Here is a 25576-nt window from a genome sequence, read left to right as displayed (position 1 = left end):
ATACACGTAGGTCTGCACATGATATATCAGCAGGCCGGAGGGTATGTTGAGTTTCCCGTTTAGTCACGTTCAGTTGTGCCGGGGAAATCTCCGTGATGCATTGAGGATGCCGAATCCCTGGATAACTGGAGCCTTTCTCTATAAAAGTACATAAGTTAAATATCGCCTAAAACCTACACGCGTAGATTATAAAAAGGTCAGATATACATATTTATGCGCAGCAAAATATGTATATTGATTTCTTGGAAAAATATGGGCTCACATGATGATATCATACGATTTTAACAAAATATAAAAAGTACAAATGTTTCATAATTTTAACTCGAGATCCGTCATTTGTAGGCTTAAAAATGCAAATGAAAGTAAAATCAAAAGAGAAAAATAAATGCTTTAAAATGCTACTAATTTCATAAAAATCTGTCCACTCGTTTAGGATCACGAAAATGTCATTCTGCTTATTTTATAAGTATCTCAAGTAAGACCCACTACAACGTGTATTAGTTTAGCCATAGACATTAAATACAATATAAATAATAATATAAATAAAAGTTTAAAATTTTAAGTAAATTTGTTGAAATACAGAATAACTTACATTTTAAGGAGATGCTCTGCATACATTACTTTACATTGGACTTTGTTGTACTAGGAATCAGTATGACAAAAATCATACCAATAAAATTTACTGTTAAACAAAGTTAAAAATCCACAAGTACAAACATAGAATTGCTTTGCTTTTCAGATTATAAATCAATAACAAGGATGACATCCATAAAAGCGAAGCTCTGAAAGCTTGATATAGAATTGCTTGCTTCGCTTATAACATTGTAATTCGTTGTCCTGGTTATCAGTATGCTAAAAATCAATCACACAAAAAAATCAAAATAGTTGAAAATCATCAACATTCTGGTAACTATTTCTAAACCTTTCAAAATTACCATACAAAGTTTAAAATTGACAGGACAATTATAACATTCTAAATTAACATTGTGGACGGACCGATCTTATAGAAAAGCTTCTCAAAAAAGTAGCAAATTATAAAAATATTCAATTAAAAGTAATTTTCGTATTAGGTATTATGAAGATTTTATAATTCAAGTAATTTAAGAATTCAATAAAGAGATTAAAACAAACTCTTATTGAATTTATAAAATACTTGGTTTTGAGGTTTTCGAGAGTTTGAAGTTTCTTTTAAAGTTTCTATTCACTATTTTCACAAATACAAGAATATCAACATGTTTTAGATTATGAAGATTTATAATTCAAATAATTTAAGAATTTAATAAAGAGATTAAAACAAACTCTTTTAATTAGATTTTTAAAATACTTGGGTTTCATCGATTTGAAGTTTTTTTTTAAATCTTGAATTTTTATCACTAACATTGAAGTTTGAATTTGGAGTTTAAACAAAATTTGAGATTTCACTAATTTCACTTGAAGAATATCCATATCACACGCTAAACTATCCAATTTTGATTACTGGAAGAACAATAATAAAAATTAGATAATCTATGGTGGGACAAGGTGGCCAGGCTTCTCCCGACAGCGAGTTCTAAAATAATCTTACCATCCCAAGACGAAAAACGGCCGCTAAACCGACGGGAATCTCAAACTCTGACTAGGCATTAAGTCCAGAGTATCCCTTAACACAGCAAGACTTTGTCATAATCGGCGCCTGACCATAACATCGTATTGCTTTATTCTTTTGACTAAAACTATACTGCACCACCCCCAAAAAAAAAACTCAAGGGTGCCAGAAAGGCACAAAAAAAGTAAGGGGAGGGCTCAGTTAACAGCCTCCAGGAATCAAAAATCATAATAGGTCTGCCGTGACAGCATCTAGCATTAGCTTTACACCTAGCAATACTAAATGTCGACCCTATTACAAATATTGAAACCCTTTGGACGAGTAAGCCACTAGAAGAGTGTGCTTACCCATACAAAACTCAAAGAGAAGGCTTCAACGCAATTCTAATACCATGAAGCGTCCCCCACAGCCTCGAATATTGTCTCCACCATCTCTTGGATTAACAGTATTACTGTATAAAGTAGCCATACCATTAACCTGCGGACATCCCTTAAAGGCGGGCAACCTTCTCAAACCCCGGCTTGACCAAAGAAGAACTCAACTGTCGACATTTTCAGAAATTAACCTTGCTTTTATACTGGTATAGAAGTTTGTATGTTATTATAATTGTTCTTACAAAGCTACAAATATTTTATTTTAGAATATTTCTTTAGGGATGCGTTCTATGATATTTGTATGTGAAGCAGCTTATAGTGCCTAATAAAAATGACGTTATACAATACCAAGGATAGGCCAGTATACATTTGTATCATTGGTCATTTTTTGTTAGGCACTATAACTTTTTCGGTTTTTGGTTTAGAATTAACACCCTATTATATTCAGCATATTATATATATTTATTTCTTTTTTTGCTAAAAGGAGAAATTACTTCTTTGTAGGCACACTTTCTTTTTTTTTTGCTCGAGTCAGAAAATTAGCGGTCAATTTGAACAGGTTTGATTGTGTTTCATTTAATTTATGATTTGGTGCAATGTTTACAAAACCGATTAAAAAATCGTCTTACTTTTTATCTTATCAAATTTATTATTTTATTTTTACAGCAAAAATAGATACTCTTTGAAATATAAATCTCCTTTCGTCTACATCAAATTTTAAAAAGAAAAGGCTTTTCTATACTTAGGATCGGACGTCCGTCCATCCGTCCATAACGGTAAGCTAATTAATGTAGACATGTTAGAATTGTTCTATCGATTTCAAACTTATCATGATGATTAGATGCGATTTAAAAAGCATAGCAATACTATAATCGTTACAAGAATGTCCGTACGTCCATTTAAGTTTATTTTTTAATTGTTATAATTATCTTATTCATCTATTATTATATCTACTAACTCTGCAGTTTCTAATATCTTACAAGACACATTAACAAAAACAATTAACTACTTTAGTAATAAAAATGTATTTTTTTTATAAAAAAAACTTAGCATCTCAATAACTGCCGAACCGATAAAGTTCTCAATTATGTGTAAGCTTCGCATAGCTTCTGTGATGGTTATAGTCTATATCATTTTCAGATTTAAGTCTTGGCAAAGGTTTTAATCTATTTTAATAGTCCGTTCCGATTTTTGAATGCAGAGCCCCTGAAAGCTAAGGGCGTGTACGCATAGAAAAATGGAGGCAAACAAAAAAATCTTGAGTTGACACATCCCTGCGAGTTTTAGTTATATTTTTTTGCCATTTTATCTGCTAACATGCATCTCGTTTATTGGTCAGTTCGTTCAGAGGTGATGTTGTAAATGGTGATGAAGGGGGTAATTGTTATTTTAGACCGCTGTAAGTTTTACCTACTCATAGTACATGATATTCTGGTGTAAGATCCAAGTAATAATATATCCCTGTTTGTCGTCAAACAGACAATGCAGCTCTCAAAGAAAAGGTTATCGTACGTTAAAGCCAAAATTTTGAAATCACAATATAGTGAAAGTGCTAAATATCTGGTAATGGTCAAGTCCTAATCTACATTATTTCTGCTATGCCAGATGCGTTGGGTAAAAAGTATTGAAAAAAAGGTGAGATGGTGAGGATATATGACTGTAAAGATTTATAAACACATTATCTAAATAGTTTGCCTAAAAACATTGATTATATTCTGGTTTGTTGATGAAAGTTTTCAACCAATAATTTCAATCTATTTCATTAAGTAAATTTTAGCCGCTTTAAGGAAACACCAAAAATCCTTCAAGAAAAATAGGACACCGGTCATTTTAGATGTCTTCATTCATTATATAAATGGTTTTTAATTTCATTTTAAGTTAATCCTTATAATAAAGTAACAGGATCTGTACCGACGGATCTAGGTAACTGCTGGTTCTCCTTTTACAATACAGCTTCCCTAAATTAATTTTTCCTCTTACATTTCCACAAGAAAATAAAGACTATTTATTTCAAAGACTAACTCAAAATTGAATAAAAGTACTCAAAGGTTATACCAACAAATAACGAGGTAGAACTTTGGGCGCCAGTGTAATTTACAGTCAGTTGTCCTCTCCCTTCCTGTATTTTCTTTGACCCAAAGTTATCATATAATGAATAGATATTTTGATTTTGAGATTGACGTATAAAAAATATATGGATGGCTTAATAGATGGATAGATAGAACTAGGACAACTGACTGTCTTTTACCCATAGACATTTACTAAAATCATACATGTCATTAAATACAAAAGACAAAGATATAAGGAGCCATTTATACAGATACTGTATATGCTTCTTCAAAAGAGGCTGAAGCCAATATACCTGACAGGGGAAGAGGTTACGACCCAAGCATTAAGAGGCTTGAAAATAGATTAAAACCATCCTTAAATTTTAATATAAAATGGTCTAAATTTTTCCTAAAATAGAAAAATAAAATATAGATCTTAAGCTTCAGACAAAACTCTTACTACTTTATATAATAGGATGTTGTCTTTTTCTCAAATAGATGTTAAAGTTCTGTTGTGGAGATCTTAAGGAGCAATTACATTTTATTTAGTCATATATTTTCTTCTCCTTCTCAAAAAAACCTTCCTTTATTTTCTCATATAGATGTTAAAGCTAGTAGTTGGGGGGGTTTGGGGAGATTTTACGGTGTCCCCCAGGGCGACATACTTGGACCATTCATAAACTAAACTCCATCATTTTACACTTCATAATTTATTTACATAAATTTCTATGGGAAAAAATTGACAGGCATGGTCATTAGTGAACATTTTTTTTACATTTGCATATTTAGAACCTTTAAACAAATGTTTATTTTATAATAAGTTCAATAAGTTTTGATGAGTTTCTTTTATACAAGTAAGGATAGTAAATATTACTAAAAGAAGACCCCCCCCCCTTAATAGCACTAGGATTCATGCACCGTCATAAGTTGTAATAAGTTGTGTCTGTTTATGGACCAAGGTATTCCCCCCTAATCTAACTATTTATGTCGCGTACCTGACATAGCAGCAATATAAACCATTTTTAACGTCTTTAGTTATGACGCAGTGTAGGATGCGCCACGTGTTGAGCCACGGTCGCGGGTACCCCTCATGCTTACTTCGGCATTATGCCCAATATCTAAAAAAAATATTACTACTGACAAATATCACCTCTTTGTTGAAGACATTCGATGTTCACATAATAACAGCACTTAGTTTTACACGAAGAATAAAATATGCAGATAAAGGCTGTTTATTACACTAGTCTCCAAATTTTTATGATAACGTTTTCTTATTTGTTGGTTTATTAAGTTGAGTATTCAAACGTTTCAACCACTATTTTTACGATACAGAAGAGGTAATTTTGTGTATCATTATTGGAGATGAACATTGATTTATTGGCCATTTCATATCCATTTAGATCCCTGAAAATATGATTTAATATTTCCAAACATAGATTGAGTATTGGCAGATAATTAATAGAACCATTTAAGGTTTTTGGTCATTTTAAACTCCCTTCTCTCTCTCTCTCTCTCTCTCTCTCTCTCTCTCTCTCTCTCTCTCTCTCTCTCTCTCTCTCTCTCTCTCTCTCTCCAATAGATAATTTTGTACATATGATTTCAATTTACATATTCAAAACTTAGGCTTGTTTAGGAAATTGCTCAAAATTAATGGTGGGGATAGGCCCATAAAGATTATTTCATTCTCATGAAAATAGTTTTAAATGTTTATTGTACCCTCAAAACTCTTTCCTAAAAATCTAAAGCTTTTCTTCCAACTGTTTTTATAATCCGGCCTAAGAAAACAACAAGTAACACAATAAAATAATATAAAAGTAAATTTGTATCCCATCCTCTTACATAAAGTAAGTTTACTTCATATTAGCTAAATGTATTTCTATGGATTGAGAAAGGCAATTAAAAGAATAGTTATTTATCGCATCATATTATCGACAGTATTATTTTTATATTCGTGGACAATAGTCTGTAATACGATGCAGTATGTGATTATTCAGTATGGTTCTAATACAACGGATTATTAATCATGCATATCACCGTGTTACATTCCAATTTTCCACGAATATTAAAATACAAAAAACATAAAATTAAAACCAGTTTTGTTTGCCCGAGCTTTTTGCCACTCATTTTCATTTTTATATTCGCTTTAAGCTGTCAATAAAACGTTGCGATAAAAAATATATAATTTTGTTGTTATTAATGCATATCCGAATTCAATGTAGAAAGCGTAGCAACTCTATAATCATTACCAAAATGTGCGTATGTCCATTTTAAACATGTTGATTTTTTTTTACTTTTTTAACAATAATTTTTTATTAATTTTCCGATTGATCTGATTTTTTGTATACTGATTCCTGGGAAAACAAAGTATGATATTATAAGCGAAGCAACTCTATAATTAAGTTCTAAAAATGTAAGTATGTCCATAAACATTATTCTGTATCAAGCAGTTTTTAACAAATTTACTTAAATTTTGCTTCGACTCTTATACATTTATATTCTGATTATTCAGTTCTGACACTATACAAGTGTTAATTGTCCGTTTGTCCTACCGTTTGTGTGCTTCGCTTTTATGAATGTTGTCATTCTTGTTATACTTATCATTATAAAACGACGACTGCAATTTTGTTCAAAGATAATTGAAATAGATATAATTTCTCATAATAAAATACACTCTGGATTTTATATTCAATAGATTATTACTTTTTTGGCATAATTTTTACCTCGAAATATTTTGTTTTCAAGCTTGCAGTGTATAATTGTACTTTTTGTACTTTATTGGGAAATAACAATCAAAATTATAGTATACAAAACTTTGAACCTAATAAGTTAATTGGGAATTTTTTTTCCAATTTGCTATTTCTCTGTAGGAGTTGAACACCCATAAAAAATAGCCAATAATAATTCACTAATAAGCTTTCCTGAAATTGTAAAATGATCGGTCTTGCTGTTAACGAGATCTTATTGGATGGATATACAAATGTAAATCTTATTGTATAGAGGCCTCCATTTGCGCTTAAAATATTTTCTATTAAAAATCCTCCCAAAGTAATTATAAACCTTCCCAGAACCTATACCCGAGAAGCTATATTGAAAAGGAGAACCATATCGGATAAGCGGAAAACGATATCCTTACACACTCTACATGTGACTACAATCCCCCTCCCCCCAAATATGCCTCAATATGCGCTTAAAATATTTTCTATTAAAAATCCTCCCAAAGTAATTATAAACCTTCCCAGGACCTATGCCCGAAAAGCTACATTGAAAAGGAGCACCATATCGGTTAAGCGGAAAGCGATATCCTTCGGTACAGACAGACAAAGATCATGTTACTTTATCATAAGGATAAGATTAAATTCAGTATCTTTTGACAGTATTAATGGTACACTGTAAATATAATTGAAGAGTAGAAAAAGTAAGGAACCAGAAAAAGTATACGAATTTGCTTCTATTGTCATTTATTACCCTAATGTGACAATAGAAATACAGCCTAGACCACCCTGCTACCTTGCTGTCAAAATGTCAAAACAAAAATTCTAGAAACTGTTGGAAGTATGGAAAGAGAAATATATAATTAGTCGGGCATAAGCTTTACTAAAGTCAACAACAAAAGGAAGTTTTCTGTAATATTTCATGAAAATCTAAATTCTTATAATATTTTACTGTTTATAATTAAGTGAATAATTTTTTTACTAATGTAGTAAAAACCAAATATCAAAAACTAATTGGCCATTATTTAAAAAAGAATTATTTTCAAGCATTTTTTTAGATTACAATTAATTAGGCATCCTCGCAGGGTTAGATATCAACGTATGCGATAGAAAATAGGACAGTTACGTCCATTAGCGTGCCTAGGGTTTTGTGAGAGGGAAGCTGTACTTCTTGAGAAAATAAAAAAAGGGGAAGGTAACCCTGCCAAATTTTAACTAATTTTAACACCCCCATCTGTACGCTTTTGTACATTATAAGCAAAGCGTAATTATCAGGAATACTAGTCGATTGACTTTACTTTATTCAGACGGTTATTCTTTCTGTTAAAGGCTGTAATTCCAAAGAAAAAAATGTTTGAAGTCAACTATTAAATTTGTTTTCAGAAAATAAAAAAAAATCTTTTAAAATGCGAGATCTGTTTACCATGGAAGATATGATAACAACAAATGGAATATCTTCAATTACAAATGAAACAGGGGAAAGGTATGTAGGCTACTTAAAATCTTTAAAATTTCCGTTTTTTTATCAATAGAAAAACGTATTTGCCACCTGCCTATTTTAGGCTTTACAGCCATAGATAATAGATATAATATTATATTTTATTAGAAAAACTACACTAAAACTTAAAATTCACTCATGTATCCACCTCCTTGTCTGTCATTCAAAAAGAATTACTTTCTACCCATAGCTGTTATTTGAGTGAGATTTCAAAGGATTAATTATGTTTAAATATCAATTAATATATTATTATTGGTTCTAAATGTTGGGCATTTTTCTTGAGCATATATATTTGGTGGTAGTTTTTATTTTTCTGTTTACTAGAATAGGAGGACGGTCAGGTTACGTTAAGTTATTTTGGGTATTTGGCAGCCCCGTATTTGAAGGCCCAGCTTTTACATTAATAATTCAATATTTTAAATGGTTTGGATTTGCATTTTTTTGGGTATAATCATATCATATTTGGCTGTTGATACATCACACTAATTATTTTTCCAGGCAACTTAATTTTCCACCATTGTCCATGCTAGTGCATTCATTTGCAATTATTAAGTTAATCAAAATTTGTTGCATATAAAACTTTTGGATCAAGACTTAGTTACAAAAATATAGTATTTTTTCGGTATGAGCTTACCAGTATTCCGACAATGACCTCAACTCAATAAAAAAAAGTATGAGGTCAAATACTATTTCTAAAAGTTGACCAATATATAGTTTTAAAATCTCTAAGTCTTCTATATTTTTAGTAAATATATGAACAGATAATCCATTGTACAAAATTGGACCCTGAATTTGCCGTGCATAGTTTTTAATGACAATTTTAAAGACTGCCCCGAAGGCTATTTCACCGGACGAAAAGGTGTGCAAATAGTCGGGAATGGAGATCCCCAAAGATCGCGTAAAATGGGGGTTTTCTCATTATGAATTGCACACGTACTGTTAGCTTACTGTACACATTAAAGCGATATCATATCCTATTTTACAAAGTAATAAAGTAAGTTTTTTGTTTGTTTGTCTTTTCGATATTTCGATCCACTCAACCGATTTAATTCTTCATTTTAGAGAAGCTGTATGTTTTTTGGCTAAGGATAATGTGAAATCATATTTTGTACGTCTAGCCAATTGTACAATTTTTGGGGGAAAGTCTTTTTTATTTAAGACTTGATCCAAAGTTTTACTTTAAATTTCTTTATTTTGCATTTAATTTACTGAGTAAAAGAAAGAATCAAGGATGATTATGTCCACAATAAGCGCAGAAATTACTAGCTAACTATGTCCTTACTTTCTTTTTCATGTCATGTTTTCATTGTCCTATCAATTTTAAACTTTGCATGATGATTCCTATAACAGTTAGGTATGATTTGGGAAGCGTAGGAACTCTATAATCGTTATCAGAAAGTCTCTAAGTCCATTTAAAAGATACTGATTTACTTTATTAACAACAACTTTTTTTATGAAAAATGATTCCTAGGACAACAAGTTACAACATTATAAATATCTTTCATCAAATTCTAACACTGAAAGTATTTCCTTTCACTGTATCCTGTATTTACTCAATTTTGCAACAAATATATGCACAATTTTGTTAACACTTACAAATTGTTCTGATTATTAAGTTCTTACACTCTACAGGAGATATTGTTTGTTTGTCTTTCCTTTTTATTGTAAAGCTTAGCTTTTATGAATGTTGTCATTCTTGGTTTTTTTTATTATTTTAGATGTCCTGTTTCAGCAGCAGAAATAAAAGACAAGGTAATTATTTATCATTAAACTTTAGTTGAATTAATGTAAACCCAACTATTTCTCAAAATCAATCATCGGACAAATAGGAAATCTAGATGATAAAAACGGTGCAATTGTTTTAGTAAAATAACCATTCTTTGGTTAATAATTATCGTCCAGAAATACTTTTCTTGCATTCATTCGAAACCGGTGGATTATAACTGCTTCTCATCCATACGGAAAAACTTTGTCTAGCATCGTATTATATCCAGTTTTCTACGAATACAGAAATGTACAATCATAAGATTAATACCAATTTTTTTTAAACACGTGCCTTCGGAATCTCGGGGCTAAAATAACTGGTTTTAATTGTTCATTCTATGTCCACGGAAAGCTGTTTATAATACAATGCGAGAAATAACTATTATTTAATTTACCAAAAGCCATAAACAATGACTAACGGTTTTTGATTTATTTGAGTAAAGTGATAACAGTTTTTTATGGTGACCTTTATAGGAGATGGGACCTTTGATAAAAGAATCTGGGGCTGACTCATTTTTTACACTTTTAAGGTATTATTATTTATTTGCTTTATATTGGCATTTTATAGCTAATTGCTATAAAAGTAGCTATCAGGGTTCTTGAGAGACAAAACAGCAATGAAGATAAATAATCTCTAATGATTATAAACAAAATCATCATCCTAAACAAAAATTGTCCTTGGCAGTAACTTATCCTCTAAGATCCATCAGTTTGAAAGACCAAATCCATGATTCATATTTTAAAAACTTAGACCGTCAGACTACTCTTTAACTAATTTTATATCTTACCAATGATTGCAAAAGGTTTATTTTTTGTACACGAGCAACCACGCTCCTAGAGACCTCTGCTGCCCTTACCTAAATTAGAAATAAACCTTCACAGAACCTATGAGAAGCTACACTAAAAAGGAGAAAATAGTTTCAGCGGTTATCAAGATCTGTCAATACAAATAGAAAGACAGACAGACATCATGTTACTTTTATATAAGGAAAACTCTGTTTTTGTGTATGCACTGTATTCTTTAATTTTTCTTTGCTTCTTATAAACATAACTGTCCTTGTACTCTACCAATTTTTTATTATTCAACAATTAATGGTTTGAATATATTGCAGATACAATGCACCAGAACATTATGATCCAGGTATATAGATAGATAGATAGATAAAAAGTCAGACAGACGGACAAATAAAAAGAAATAGACAGGGACATAGATAGATAGATTGACAGACTGACATATAGACTGACGGACTAACACAAGAACTAACAATCTGACTTACAGACAGACTTTTATACTCAAAGGCGAAAGGGCAGTTCTAGCAATGCACCAGAACATTATGATCCAGGTATACGGATAGATAGATAGATAAAAAGTCAGACAGACGGACAAATAAAAAGAAATAGAGAAAGACAAATAGATAGATAGATTGACAGACTGACATATAGACTGACGGACTAACACAAGAACTAACAATCTGACTTACAGACAGACTTTCATACTCAAAGGCGAAAGGGCAGTTCTAGCAATGCACCAGAACATTATGATCCAGGTATACGGATAGATAGATAGATAGAAAGTCAGACAGACGGACAAATAAAAAGAAATAGAGAAAGACAAATAGATAGATAGATTGACAGACTGACATATAGACTGACGGACTAACACAAGAACTAACAATCTGACTTACAGACAGACTTTCATACTCAAAGGCGAAAGGGCAGTTCTAGCAATGCACCAGAACATTATGATCCAGGTATATAGATAGATAGATATAAAGTTAGACAGACGGACAAGTGGAAAAAATAGAAACAGATAAATAGATAGATAGATTGCCGACTGACTTATAGACTGACGGACTAACAGATAAACTAACGAACTGTCTTACAGTCAGTAGTTCAGAATGAAAGGCGAAAGTACAGTTCTAGCAAAGCAACAGAAACAATATATTAGTCGAAAGACAGATGTATAGATTGACTTACAGACAGGCGAAATGCAAAAAGAACAGAGAAATGACGAAGGAATGGACAAAAGACTTACAGAAGGCAAGATAGATAGACAGGCAGACAGACTTATTAACTGGCAGATAGACGGAAAGTTAAAGAAGTCGAGCAAATAGAATAAATCATAAATTCTATTTTACATATTTTTAGAAACAACTCGAAAATCATCAGAAAAATATTCCTCAGTTTCCAGTCAGAGAACGTGAGTTTTTATCCATTTTGGTTCTGAATCCGATAAATTTCCGCTGGTTTATAACCGGTTTGAGACTAAATGAAAAATAAGCCTGATAGCTTTGTACTTCAGACAATTTTTCATGAATATTAAAATAAAAACAACAAGACTAATACCAGTTAGTAACCTCGGCCCCTAGAGATAACAAAACAGGTTTTAGTCTTCAATTTTTTATTGTGACATCCTCGGAAAGCTGTCTATAACACGATGCGACAAATAACTAATACTAAATTCTTAGCACAAATTAAAACTTTATTTGTCATAAAATTGAAGAATGCTTAAAGTAAATGTTTACAAATATTAGAATGACATTAAAGTTATGATACTCTTATAATATTGTGTCGAATCGTTCTAGGCATAATTATTTCTATAATCAAGTTATTATAACATATTTATATTTAGTAAAATTTTGTTGTCAAAACGGAAAAACAGTAAAAGTGTCTGACTATGACGTCAGAAAAAATTAACAATTAACCAATGAGAAGCCAGTATTCACAATGGTAAAATATATAGCGGCCTCTCATTGGTTAATTGTTAATTTTTTCTGACGTAATAGTCAGACACTTTTACTGTGTTCTCAAAACGGCTTTCATTTGACGTTTGGACTTTCTGTTAAGGATGATAAGTTTACAAGGTCATACCTAATTATTATAAGAATCCTCATATAAGTTTTTTTTTTAGAGAGGACAGTAAAGAAGCAGTGGATATAATTAAAGAAATATTTCAACCAAGAATATGGGATAGTAATGGTATTATAGTTTTTAACAGGATTATTTATGTCCTTTAGTAGTGTAGAAATAACAAACTAACATTTTTAAAATTAGAGAAAAGTTATGGGGAAACTTGTGAAAAATTGTGGGAATGTCGACAAGAAGTTTCAGCTGTTTATCTTGAATAGGTGCTGAGAAAATCACGTTTCCCCTTTCCGTTGGTTACGGCCAGACGAACGGACAATTCGAATTTTATAGTTTCGCTACTTTATAGCACAAGAATAAGGTTAAAAAGGACTCAATCGGTCCACTATGCAATGCAGTTAAAAAACATTCTCTTTCTTAATTATAATTAGTTTGTGATTATCTATATGCAGATCAAGTATGGATTCGAACCATTGACCTAAGTCCCGCTTCCCGGGAGGATATAAAGTACCTGACTAGCCAACTAAATAAAAAGGTAAATTATATAGCGGCAACGTTGTTTATGCTCGTTTAATATCCTTTGCTTTATAGTTTTCTAAATTATATATCATATAACTATCCCTAGCGGCTGCGCCCCTAGCATATAGGGGCTCTATGTTGATCGATGAGATAAAGAAGAGCAGAAAATAGCTTTAAAACATACCTGGACATATTCATAAAAACAAAATAGCCTAAAACCATCTCAGGGCCTTTACGAAGCTTCCCTCTAAAGGAGAACATTATCGGTTCAGTGGTTAGCGAGATCCTTCGCTACAAACAAAAAAGCTTAGTACTTTATATTATAGGATATATAACTAAAATTATATCTATTCGTTCGTGATTGTCCTAATTAAGATCTTGCTAACTGCAGAACCAATTAGTCTCTGATTTTTAGAGTATATACCTACTAGCCCTTTGATAGTTTTAGGCTTTAAAAAAAGGCCTGGGCTTTCAAAACTAGTATTTATTCATTGCTCCGAACCAGTTCTAATCCTGCGGATATTAATCAGTTTAGAAGCCACACTGGAAAATATTTTCTTAAAAAACATCTGTTCTAATTTTAGTTACTAGAACATATGGCACAGAAAACTGGAATTTGTCAGGTGAGTTATTATATAATCAATAACATCTTGGAGACAATTTTGTTTTACAGGTAAGCTTGTTCATTGTTATTTTAATATTATTTGGAGAAACATTATTGAGTATATGTTCATTGGTTAGCAGAATTTTCACAGCAAAATTCAATAATCTATTTTTTTAACATACGAAAAAATAACAGCAAAATTCATTTTATAAAGAAGTTTATTATCCTTCAAACTATTATATAGATATGATGCGCATACCTTTTATCTCTGAATTCAGACGAGTAAATAGAAATTTTTAAAAATATAATTTCAATTTTTTATACAATAACCTAAAGACCAACGGGCCAAATGATATGTAAACTGGATGTTCAATGATACGATGAATATTCGCACAAAAATTTTGCCGCCTATCTCAAATAGCACCCGAGTACACTACATTTTTACCATAGCGACACTGACAAAGTGTATTGTAGAGTAGCTCTGCTACTACTAGAGGGTACAAATGATAATGCCTTATTTTCTTATTCATAGCTCAGCAAATTTTAACAATATTGTTCTTGTCTAAAGATTAAGGTCAATAGGCCGGCTAGAAAGGGATTTCATTTCTTGGAGAGTGAATAATATTTTGTATTTCTAATTCCTTTTTCAACATGTAATGCTTCCGCGTAGATACTAATGTTATCCCTTCCATCGCATACACTTAATGTTGGGCTCTTTTGACGTTTTATGAATCTGAAAGAACATACTTTGATTGTTAAGTTCAACATTAGAATTGTTGTATATATGTCACAAACCCTGAAAATAAGAAAAATCAGTGAAAATTCTTTACAAATAACATAATTTCCTTTAGAAATAAGTTAAAAACCAGTCTTGAGTCAATATAAAGCTTCCCTTACAGATTCTGTAAACATATATGTACAATCAATCTACGATTTCTTTTATAGACTTCTTATCATTGCAATTCTGTTCCTTTGTATATTAAATACTCGTTTGATCACCAATGTACTCCTTTGAAACAGCTAAAAAATTCTTTTATCGGACATTTTCTTGTTAGGGGTAATCTAACACTCCCTAAAATCATTTTAGGTCCAAGGTTTAACAAAAGTTTGGTATACTTAAATATTTCGCCTATTTATTGAAAAATTGTATATCATTTGATTTACTAGAATGTAGAAACCAAGTGGATTGAAAAAACAAACAAATATTAATTTAACTTTAAAAAGCAGTATTTAAGTGATTATTCTCGGACAGCTTGTTTATTTTTTTATTTTGGCCTTTTTGTTTCAACATTCTTAATATTTATTTTTTCATTTTATTACTACTAACAACTTCCCCTTGTTATAAAAGAAAGACAAATGTATTAAATAAAAAAAATGTAAATTTTTTCTGACAATAGAAAGCCTTTTAGTTACTTTATTTTCCTCTAGTGGCTTCGCCTAGTCTCAAGGTGATTCGCCCCAGTACGTGATAAAAAGTCCAACTGTTCTATGTGTATTATTTATTTAATGCCTATTAGTGTGACAACAATAACCTATAATTCTTAAATATTTTTGCCTACAAATAAAAGGAAAAAAAGTATATTTTTATTTTTATTTTTTTTTTTGGGGGGGGGTTTGGTTGGAGGGTTTGGGGTGTCCCATCATCCATGAAAATAGCTTAAAACTACCACAGTAGCAGTAGCTATATTTATGTAGAACCTAATCGGTTCAGCGGTTACTGAGATCTACGGACAGACACTCAAAATAAAATCATAGCTTGATTACAAATACAAAATATATTTGTCTGTCCTTTTTAATGAAATGTTTTTCCTTTCCAGGATAACAATTAATTCTTAGAAATTATAAAATGTTTTCCGTTTTTATCCGAATATTAAAAAGTTTATTTGTAGCAAATTGGCACCATAACCTGCTTTTACCTCTTAATATAAGGAATCTTCAAAACAAAATATTTTACTTTATAACATTTATACAGATATGCTCCTAAAGGCATCAAGAAACCCTATAATTATTTATAAAAGATGATTGATCTTAAATGATTTCAGGAAACCTTTCCCAAAATAGATAAAAAAGACCTTTAAACATCTCAATAGAAAGGAGATTCAGATCGGTCTAGCGGTTTGCAATATCTTAAATCTTACTTCTTTTTACCATTACCTCGTAAGGGCGGGATTCTCCTTCGATTTAAGTGATCATCTAGAGAATCCAGAGCATCATCCACGTGTGATGGGATGCGATACTCTAACACCTAAGGATATTAGGTTAAATTACATCCACCAAACAACCAACCCTTTGATTACACGACCTCTGTCTGAGAAGTCCTAACTGTGCATGGTAGTAAGTTGCGCCTGTTTATGGGCAAAGGCATTACCCCTGCTTTTACTATTTATGTCGCGTATAGTAACAGGGAATGGATAATGGACTATAAATCTAAATAATTTAGGAATTCCCCCTATAATTCTTTGTAGTAATAAAAAGATTAAGAAGATGTGAGCAACTGCGATACTAAAATTGTTAAAGCTAAAAAAGTAACTGCATGGCAAATAATTGGAAAGGGAATTAATATAGGGAAGGTTGGGTTTAGAGTAGCTAAAAATATTAGTTATTTTTTTTATAAGATACACATTAATTCAATTAAAAGGTTGAAATCAACTTTATAATAGGAGAACTGTGAATAAAGGGTAACATTTTAACCATTTTTTGCTATAATATTCGTCTTTTTGTACACATACCAATCATGATAAGAAAGAAACACCCCCTACATTGACTTTTGCATGACTACAAAAATGTTTTATTTTTTTATCATATGCAATATTTTTTTTTGTTGGTTTAAACCCACGTTATCGTGACTATGGTAATAAACCCAGGTTTATAGCACGAAAATATATCCATCTATCTTATTGTATATCTATTAATAGTTTTTTCTTCTACATTTACTTTTTTAGTAGTTAAGCTACTCTATGATTCGAATTGTCCGTCCATACAACTGGATGCCACGTACTTAAGGAAGCATAGATATTAGACATGCTATTTATTGTGTTCAGATTCTCATTATCCAAATATCCATGCATACAAACAGTGTATACCTCACTTGGTCCGTGTGTATAACAGTCATGCTTTAAAGACATTCTAAAAGAAATTTTATAGAGAAAAATGTTGTGGTTGTTATCTAACAAGGATGACAACATCTATAAAAGCGAAGCTTTAAAACGGTAGGAAAAACGAACATTGACACTTGTGTTGTTAAAATAGTCAAAAATCAACATGATTAAAATGGACGTACGGACATTCTGGTAACGATTATAAAGTTACTACGCTTTCTAAATCGTACCTACCTACTACAGGTATCGCCATACAAAGTTTGAAATCAATAGGACAATTCTAACATGCCTAAATAAACAAAAAAAAAGCTATCCGTTTCAGACGGACGTAGAGACCTAACCTAATTATAGAAAAGCTTTGCCTTTAAAAACAGACGGCTAAATTTCATACAAATTATTTTCCTCATCATAGATGAGTTACTAATCTATTCATTTTTATATTCGTCGGTCTATCTGTAATGCTTAGAAGGGTGCCAACTTTCAAAATGTTCTTTTCTCGGCTGTTATCCTTATTTTATTAGAAATAAATGGTTGTTTTGGGGAAATTTCTGCTGATCAATGATCATATAATTACTTGGTCCGTTCTTTTGTATATCTTTTATGTTTTCTTATCTTTCTATTTTTGTATCTTGTTTTCAATCTAACTATAAATCATTATCCATTTTTCCATCTATTTATCTATCTATCTAACCAAATAATAATATATTTATCTATATATTTAACCTCCCATCTATCCTTATACAGTGTGTTTTTTTTATGAGAAATTTTTTGAAAGAAATTTTAACCCACTCTTAGTTATCAGAATTTAATGATTAATGGCTTATTTTCTTCGTTTTTTAAGGCAATTAATAGAACAACAAAAAAATATTTCAGTTTTTATTTAAAAAGAACAGTAAAATCCAAAATTTAAAACTTAGTAGTCACCATCTAAAAATGGTTTTAGAGCATTTTTCTTGTGCTCAAATCTTCTGCCTCCTTCTTTGATCATCATCTCAAACCGTTTTCTGGCAGATGCATATGACTTCTTAATCATTGTTTTATGTCATCGTCAGGTATTCCATTTCCCTGACGTTTCTTAGGCTGGGCATTACCACCATTGTTTACAAAACGCTGAATTACTCGTCTGAAACAACTAATGTTTGGCACTTTCTTGCGGTTAGTAGGATAAAACTCTTTTTGAAAGGCTGTCTGAAGCAATTTGATATTTTTCACTTCGCCATACTTAAAAATTATCCATACATGCTGATCAGGAGAAAATGCAGGTTGGGGTGCCATGACGTTTGTGTTTGTCACAACATAATTAAAAGATTTTTTAAATTTTTCTTCGCGGATTTTCAAATTGCCTTTAAAAACGAAGAAAATAAGCCATTAATCATTAAATTGTGATAACTAGAAGTGGGTTAAAATTGCTTTCAAAAAAATTCTCATAAACTTATCTATATCTATCTATTTTAGAAAAGAAGAGAACTATTTACCCAATTATTTGAGGAGCTGATAAGACAAGATTTGTTAACTTGTAAGGTCAGTTTATGCCAATCTTAGACTGTTCAGCATCGCGCAAATCTGGGTGTTTTCTATGTTACATTATTAGCTGACTCTCAATTCTCATGGAAGCTTCTCAATAATAACTCACCCTGACCATGATGAACGTAGACGAGGGAAAGCTTGACATAAGTTGCTTGATTTGTAGAATTCTAACCTTATACCTACAAATTTCCCTCTTACAACCTTAGGTTATCTCAGGGAAGGTTGTGTGATTACAACCTGACAAAATGCGACAGTCTGTGGAGGGACTTGAACAATTTTATTTTGCATGCATGCTATTACTGCTCTACTTAGGAACAGTTACATATCATCCAGGGAGAGAGGTGACATTGGGCTGTGTATTACAATAGTTCCCAAAGTTTTATAATAACGTTTTCGTTTGCTCAACAACTTTTGGGGGCTTTTATTTAATTTTAATTTTTTGGTTCATTAAGTTGAGTGTCCATTCGTTTCAAAGACTAATTCTAATCTACAGAAGGGATATCTTGCGTATCATCATTAGGAATGTACATCAATTTATCGGCCAATGTCTTATTCCTTTAGATCCCTGTAAATTATCCCATTTTTCTAGGCAATTGCAATTAAAGCAATTATAGATTTTGTTTTTAGAGTGAAACAATTAAGATTTTACAATAATCCGATAGAAAAGTCATTATTCTTTAATTAAAGCCTTACCACTAATTCTAAAATATAAACTGGAATGATGTATCTTTGTCCGCTAACCGCTAGACTAATTATATTACAGTTCAAAATATTAATTTGAATCTTATAGAGGACTGATTTATCACTTTTATAATGGTATAAAAAATGTGCAATGTCTTAATAAGTTACTTTTTGCCATTTAATGAAAGGTATGTTGGACATTGTACTGTAAAGTATTATGATACCCAAAGATTTGTAATCTCACTCTCTCATTCGTTGGCTTAAAACTATGGATATTTTTTTGAAGCTAAGTTAGTAGGTTCAAACTAGCAGTGTAAACAATTTTCAACCAATGAACAAATCTACAGAAATGATGATTTTGTTCATTATCGAAGGTTATGCACATAAATGTATTGCCCCTTGTCTTATCTCCCAAGATCCCTATTTAAAATCCCCCTTTAAAAAACCTACAAATTATAATCATTTTGCCTTAGCTAGAGGTGCAAAAGTTCCAGTTCTATCTATCTATCTAAATTATGTACGCTTAAAACAATGTTGTAGATTTATTTTCCTGGCAACTTAATGAAAATTACTTAAAACAATAAAAGCATAAAGTAACTTTTTCACTATCCCATTGAAGCAAAAATTTTAGCCCTCCTTTTGAAAAATCAATAATCCTGCCTTTGGCGACGTAATATTATGTCAACTTAGGCCCATAAGTTAAAGTGGCCATGGTTGACATATCTGTGACATGCTATTAATCTCTTGTCAATGATAGCCTTAGAGTTAGGTTTTCCTACGCCTTTATTTTAAAGTTAGAATGTTTTCAACCTATTTTTTTAATAATATACACAGTACACCTCTAAGATATGAAGGTAGCAGTTATCTCCTAGACTGGCAAAGGAAAATATCAGATATAGGAAACTCTAACTCCTAGGCTAGATAAATAAATTTTATATGTTTCGTCTTATTGTTACCTATTAAATAATAAATTTTCAACATCAAAACAAAAGGTGTGAAAAATAGCCCATTTTTGATAATTTATAAAAGGAAACTAAATATAAAAAGTTTTGTTATAACTTTGCTAGAACTTTACCTAGATTTTCTACCCCAAGCAAGGTTAAGGTTACTAATACAAGTGTTCTTACAAAACAATGGAAATGGAATTCTAATTTAGCAAATCACCCTCATTTTCATTGTTTACTTTAACTATAGGGCATGGCTGACTTTTATAAAGCATCATATACATAATTTTTGAGCTTTTTTACCCTTTTTGATTCTGATTTTCATATCTCTTTGGTGTTTGCTATCAGATTACACAAATTTTTGTGAACAACAGTATTTTTGGAAAGTTTGCCGTCGTTCTAAACGATTTTTCGTTGTTTGTAGATGATTATTTACATATCTTAGCCGTTTTTCGTCTAATTTTGGAATTATTCTTGGTCAAAATTTAACTATAAAATGTTATAGATGTAGTATATTTTTAGTTTTTAATTTTGAATTTGCTTTTGCAATTATCTTAAAGATTCCTCTGATTAATAACCAACTACCATTTATATTTTTATCGTGCAACCTCTTCATATTTTTGTACTTTGTTACTAATGGATGTTGTCATACTTGCTATTCAATTATTTTAGTATTTTTTTAGAAACAGATCTTTTACTTAGTAACTAAATAAAGTAAGGGGAAATTTTCATTTTTTATGTTTATATGTGATAACCATTTTTTAAACGTAATTTATTTATATTTGCAAGATATTCAGTCAATTTAAATGAATCATCATCAGAAATTGGCAAAATATTTTTCTTAACGATTAACAAGTTACATTTAAGTTTTTAAAAATAAATAAATAATTACAAAATACCTACAATTTAAGTAGTTGTCTTGGTCAGACATGCGAATTGATAGACCAACGTACACACTCTGTTTATCAGAGTTTTTAACTAGCTTGTTCGGTACAATGAAAATTTTGCTGTATTTCTAAAACATTATTATCAACCCTTATTTAAAACTAAACTTCCCTTCAATAAATATTTCTTTTTCTGGAATAATGGAAAAGTTCATAATACCAAAAAAATGAAAATTTCAAAGTTTAAACCATAAAAATCAAAGAAGGGAATTGGAGCAACTCAAAAAATGGGTAATGTTTTAGACACCATTGGATTTTTAAAAGAAATTTACCTTAAATTGGGGTTGCTCTAAAATTAATCAACAATAATTGAAAGGCTTTAATTTTTTTTTAAATTAGGGGAATTTTAGTCATTTCATACACTAATATTCGAAAACCCCTTCTCTCACAAAAAAAGGAATAGTGGTTTAAAAATGCCCCTGATATAATGTCTTTTGAATTTATCTAAATCCCTTTTATTCCCCATAATAATTATAATAATCTGAATTTAAAATTTTTTTGGCCACTGTCTTATCCCTTCTTCCATGCCTTTAATATAAACATAATTGTCATTTGTCAAAATTTCTAGTCATTGTTTTCTTAATGATAAAATGTTAAAAGGTTAATAGTTCAATAAAGATTCAAAAGTATAATAACTCGGCGTCAAACATGAAAGAAAATACAAAACATAAGATTAATCCAATACTATATCGCGTTCACGCACAACTGTAGTTTAATCCATTCAAAAAATGTTTTTGTTTTAGGAAAAAGGAATTTTGCTTTTGAGGATTAAGAATGAACAAAAGCAAACTCTATTAGCTTATCAGGTTAGCTTTCTATCTATCTATCAATATTTATTTGTTATATATTTTGCCAGTGTTGGATGTATTTATAGCATAAGAATCGATTTTACTGTCATTTATACAGTAAAAATTCAGTTTGTCATAAATACATCCATTGCACTGGCGAAAACACATCCACTGTAAATTTGCTGGATGTGTAAATGGCAGACCCCCATTTGTCCATCTTTGACATATTTACCAGCTCAACACGTAGCGCATCTGTTCGTCGTCGGGAAGGATAGGTTCTACACCGCATCATAACTAAAGACGTTAAATAATTCCTACTGCTGTTATGTCAGATGCACGAAATAAATAGTAATAATTGGGTTGAATGCTTTGGCCCGAAACAGGCGCAACTCATTACCATGCACAGTCAGAACTTCTCAGACAATTTTTTCACTTAAAATAAAATAAAAATCTTTATTTACTAAGTATATTTGCGATTACTTTTATTTAATGAAATCTTCCAATTTTTAACATGTACAAAACGGCCTGCTTAATTGCTTCAAGATCCATGTCAGATCTATATAGGAAATAAATGTCTATAAACGAGCTCAAGTTTTCCAAGGAATATATGATTAAAACTCATAGTGCTCCAATAATCCATAATAAACTCTCATTGCCCAGAACGATAAGACCCATTATTTTAATTTATTAAGAATAAATTCATTTTTTTCATTTCATGTTGCTATTTACCTTATATTGATGTATTTAATTTCTAATCATAAAAAAGAAAATTTAAATTTATAATATGATAAATTTAAGAAAACTATGTTTTAAAAGAATTCGATTGTGGCGACATTTTGTGTGTTCAAATATTAAACTAAAATTGTAATCATCATCATTAACCCTTTGGTGATGGTAATGTAAAGAAAAAAATATAATTTAAAAAAAATCTTTTAAAAATCATTTAAATTATTAAATATTTACTTTCTTTTAGATAGTAATGCCGGGTGAGGAAAATAGATTTATTGAGAAATAGATATGCATATAGAAAACTAGCCAATAGGGAGATAATTATATCGAGCCAACTCTAGTCTAACATAACCAGAATTAATCTTATTATTTTTAATATTACTATCAATGGAAAGATGTCTATAATATAATGCAATAAATAACTATTATTTTACTTTAGACTTTATTTGAATCTGGGCTGAATTTTGGAAATAGAAAAATGGGTATAACTAGTGGTAAGTTAAAAAATCGAGATTCTTCTTGCCGGAAACTTGCAAATAATTACAACTCTTTTTGCAATACATTATGTTCTTTCAATACTGAATAAATTTTTTTTGAAAATTCACAAAAAATATTTTTTAAAACTAATTATGCCTTTCAAGTAGGTGAAAAATCATATGAAAGACTAAACTTCGAGAAAATATTTAATTTATAACTTAAAATTTTTCTAAAACCTGATTACTTGGGCTTGTAAGGTCAAAAAAGATTGTTAAGCCTTTTACAAAGTTATGACCAAATATATGATTGAACAACTATGAAATAAACTGGCCCACTTACATGTATAGTTTATAATTCTTCAGCAATTCTTAATTATCTTCTAATAGACATAACCTTTCTTATTATCTATTTTAGAGGAAATAGACAGATTAGAATTAAAAGCGGAGCAAATTAAACATGACATTGAAAGTTTAAAAATGCAGGTACTAATTTATTTTTTCATTATGGATTCCAAAAATGATTAATGTTTGTCTTTCATACCGTTTCAAAGATTCGCTTTTATGGATGTTGTCATCCTTGTTTATTTGTAGGTAGATGAATGGAAGAAAGAAATTATCAGAAAGGAGAAAGAAATTAAAGATCAAAGAACAGAATCTTACTTTAAACATAAAGAAGTAAGAATTAGGACATAGCAAAGCTTCTCTACTTGTCTTGGGTCATTGCTTTTAAAATGTCTCCCCCCCACCCCTCCTATTTGATTATCTTTTTTTCTCATTTTTATTTTTATGACCACTGAGCATCTGCTCTATGTTAGTTGTTTTATCCATGATCATTGATCTTAGAGCCTATCAGAAAGATATATCAGACCTCTTATTGGTTAGTTCTTTTATCCAGCAGGAGTGGAGGGGATAGGGTAAAGGGGGGGTTGCTATTTTAGCCTGCTACAAGATTCACTTTGATAGAGAACATGATAATGTGGTGTAAAATCCAAGCATTGTAGAATTCTAGAATTATGTATGTGTATATGTGTGTGTTAGACTGCTTGTATGTATGATATCTGCCTCAATAAAAAGACACTAATTTCTTTAAGAAAAGGGTTTTAGTTTTCTAATGGCACAGAAAATGTTTTAAAAACAAGACTTAAATCTAAAATTAAAATAGCTGAAAACCATCCTAGGAACTTTATCCAGCTTCCCTGAATAGGAGAACTTAATAGGTTCATTAGTTATTAGAATCTTAAGCTTCAGACAAAACAAAAATTTACTACTTTATATATCAACTAGCAGCTACTCCCCCTAGAGGCCTCTAGGGGCACTTAAGGAGGGGGGAGTTAAATACCAAAACCTATTTTTTAATCTAGATTTAAAAATTTTTTTAAAAATTGGGGAGTCGAAGAGGGGGGGGGGGCGACTCCCACACGACCCCATTTTTTATTTTAGTTTTAAAAAAAATTTGGGGTGAGGGAATTTGTTTCTAGGAGCGATTTCTCTTGGGAGGGTGGTGGTATCCTCCCCCAAAAGGAGAACCCGATCGGTTCAGCGGTTAGCGAAATCTTTCGGTACAGTCAGACACACAGACAAACAGACGCATAGACAGACAAACATCCTTTTACTTTATCATAAGGATATGTACAATACATTGTATTTCTTTAGGATCTGAAGAAGATAAATATGAAGAATTTCCAGCTGAAAATGCAAATGACCTTTATGCCCCCTCAGTTTATCAATGAACAATTTGCTAAAACCATGGCACAAGCCAGCTAATAATTGTATTTGTCTGTCTGTCTATCTATGTACCACCACTATATTTTCACACTGTACTGGAAAACAAAAAAGTTTATAGAAATATCATTGCGGGGTGAATGTAAAAAGTCAGCCGCCAACAGAACAGGAACAGCAATTCTTGCAGGGTAATCCAGGTTTACAGAAAATTTATTTTGCGGAAGGCTTGGTCTTTCAGTTAACATATTGGAACAGATCTAATCTTTAACTTCTTTTGCTTTTTAGCACAGTGTTAACTGTTACTGTTTAATAATTTATTTTGTATAACTATATTAATATTTAATTATAAAAATATATATCAACATAGCTCTCTATTTACCAATATATTAAATCTCATAGATTTATATTTATTAAAGTATTCAAAAATGAAAAAAATAAATTTTTTACTAAAGTCAATATTATTCCTTTCCTTAATGAATGTTGACACCAGCGATTGGTTAATGTTGAATTATATAAAAATGGCTATTACTGACATTAAATCAATATTCTGAATATTCTGAAAGTTGCCGATACTTCCAAATTATTAAAGGACTGATAATGTTTTGTACTATATTGTCGAATGGCTTAGCTGTCATTTACAAAAACTAGTGGATGTGATCTGGCAAAGCTCTGTATTTAAAGAGCAGACAAATAGCCTGA

At 30.8% G+C, this 25576-nt stretch overlaps 1 protein-coding gene across 1 annotated transcript; it reads left to right on the top strand.

Annotated features, from left to right (window-relative positions):
- The first annotated feature begins 12132 nt into the window (after positions 1-12132).
- LOC145306197 (uncharacterized) lies at positions 12133-25333 on the top strand. Its single transcript, XM_080148210.1, has 10 exons — positions 12133-12180; positions 12892-12959; positions 13298-13380; positions 13949-13987; positions 18522-18587; positions 21906-21968; positions 23119-23173; positions 23571-23638; positions 23747-23830; positions 24809-25333. The coding sequence occupies exons 4-10, from the start codon at positions 13961-13963 to the stop codon at positions 24917-24919; spliced, it is 474 nt and encodes a 157-aa protein (XP_080004336.1). The 5' UTR covers positions 12133-12180; positions 12892-12959; positions 13298-13380; positions 13949-13960; the 3' UTR covers positions 24920-25333.
- Positions 25334-25576: the final 243 nt, after the last annotated feature.

The sequence above is a fragment of the Acartia tonsa genome, chromosome 14, assembly GCF_053477335.1.
Source record: "Acartia tonsa isolate MP-2025a chromosome 14, ASM5347733v1, whole genome shotgun sequence".
In the NCBI taxonomy this organism is placed as follows: Eukaryota; Metazoa; Arthropoda; class Copepoda; order Calanoida; family Acartiidae; genus Acartia; species Acartia tonsa.
Note: the sequence above shows the minus strand (reverse complement) of the source record. Positions and strands in the feature narration are given on the sequence as shown.

Excerpts from the sequence above, each read along its gene's own strand:
- LOC145306197 (XM_080148210.1), top strand. The coding sequence starts at position 13,961 with ATGGCACAGAAAACTGGAATTTGTCAG. Across the intron at positions 23,174-23,570 it reads AAAAATGGGTATAACTAGTG|AGGAAATAGACAGATTAGAA; the intron begins GTAAGTTAAAAA and ends TATCTATTTTAG. Across the intron at positions 23,831-24,808 it reads CTTACTTTAAACATAAAGAA|GATCTGAAGAAGATAAATAT; the intron begins GTAAGAATTAGG and ends GTATTTCTTTAG.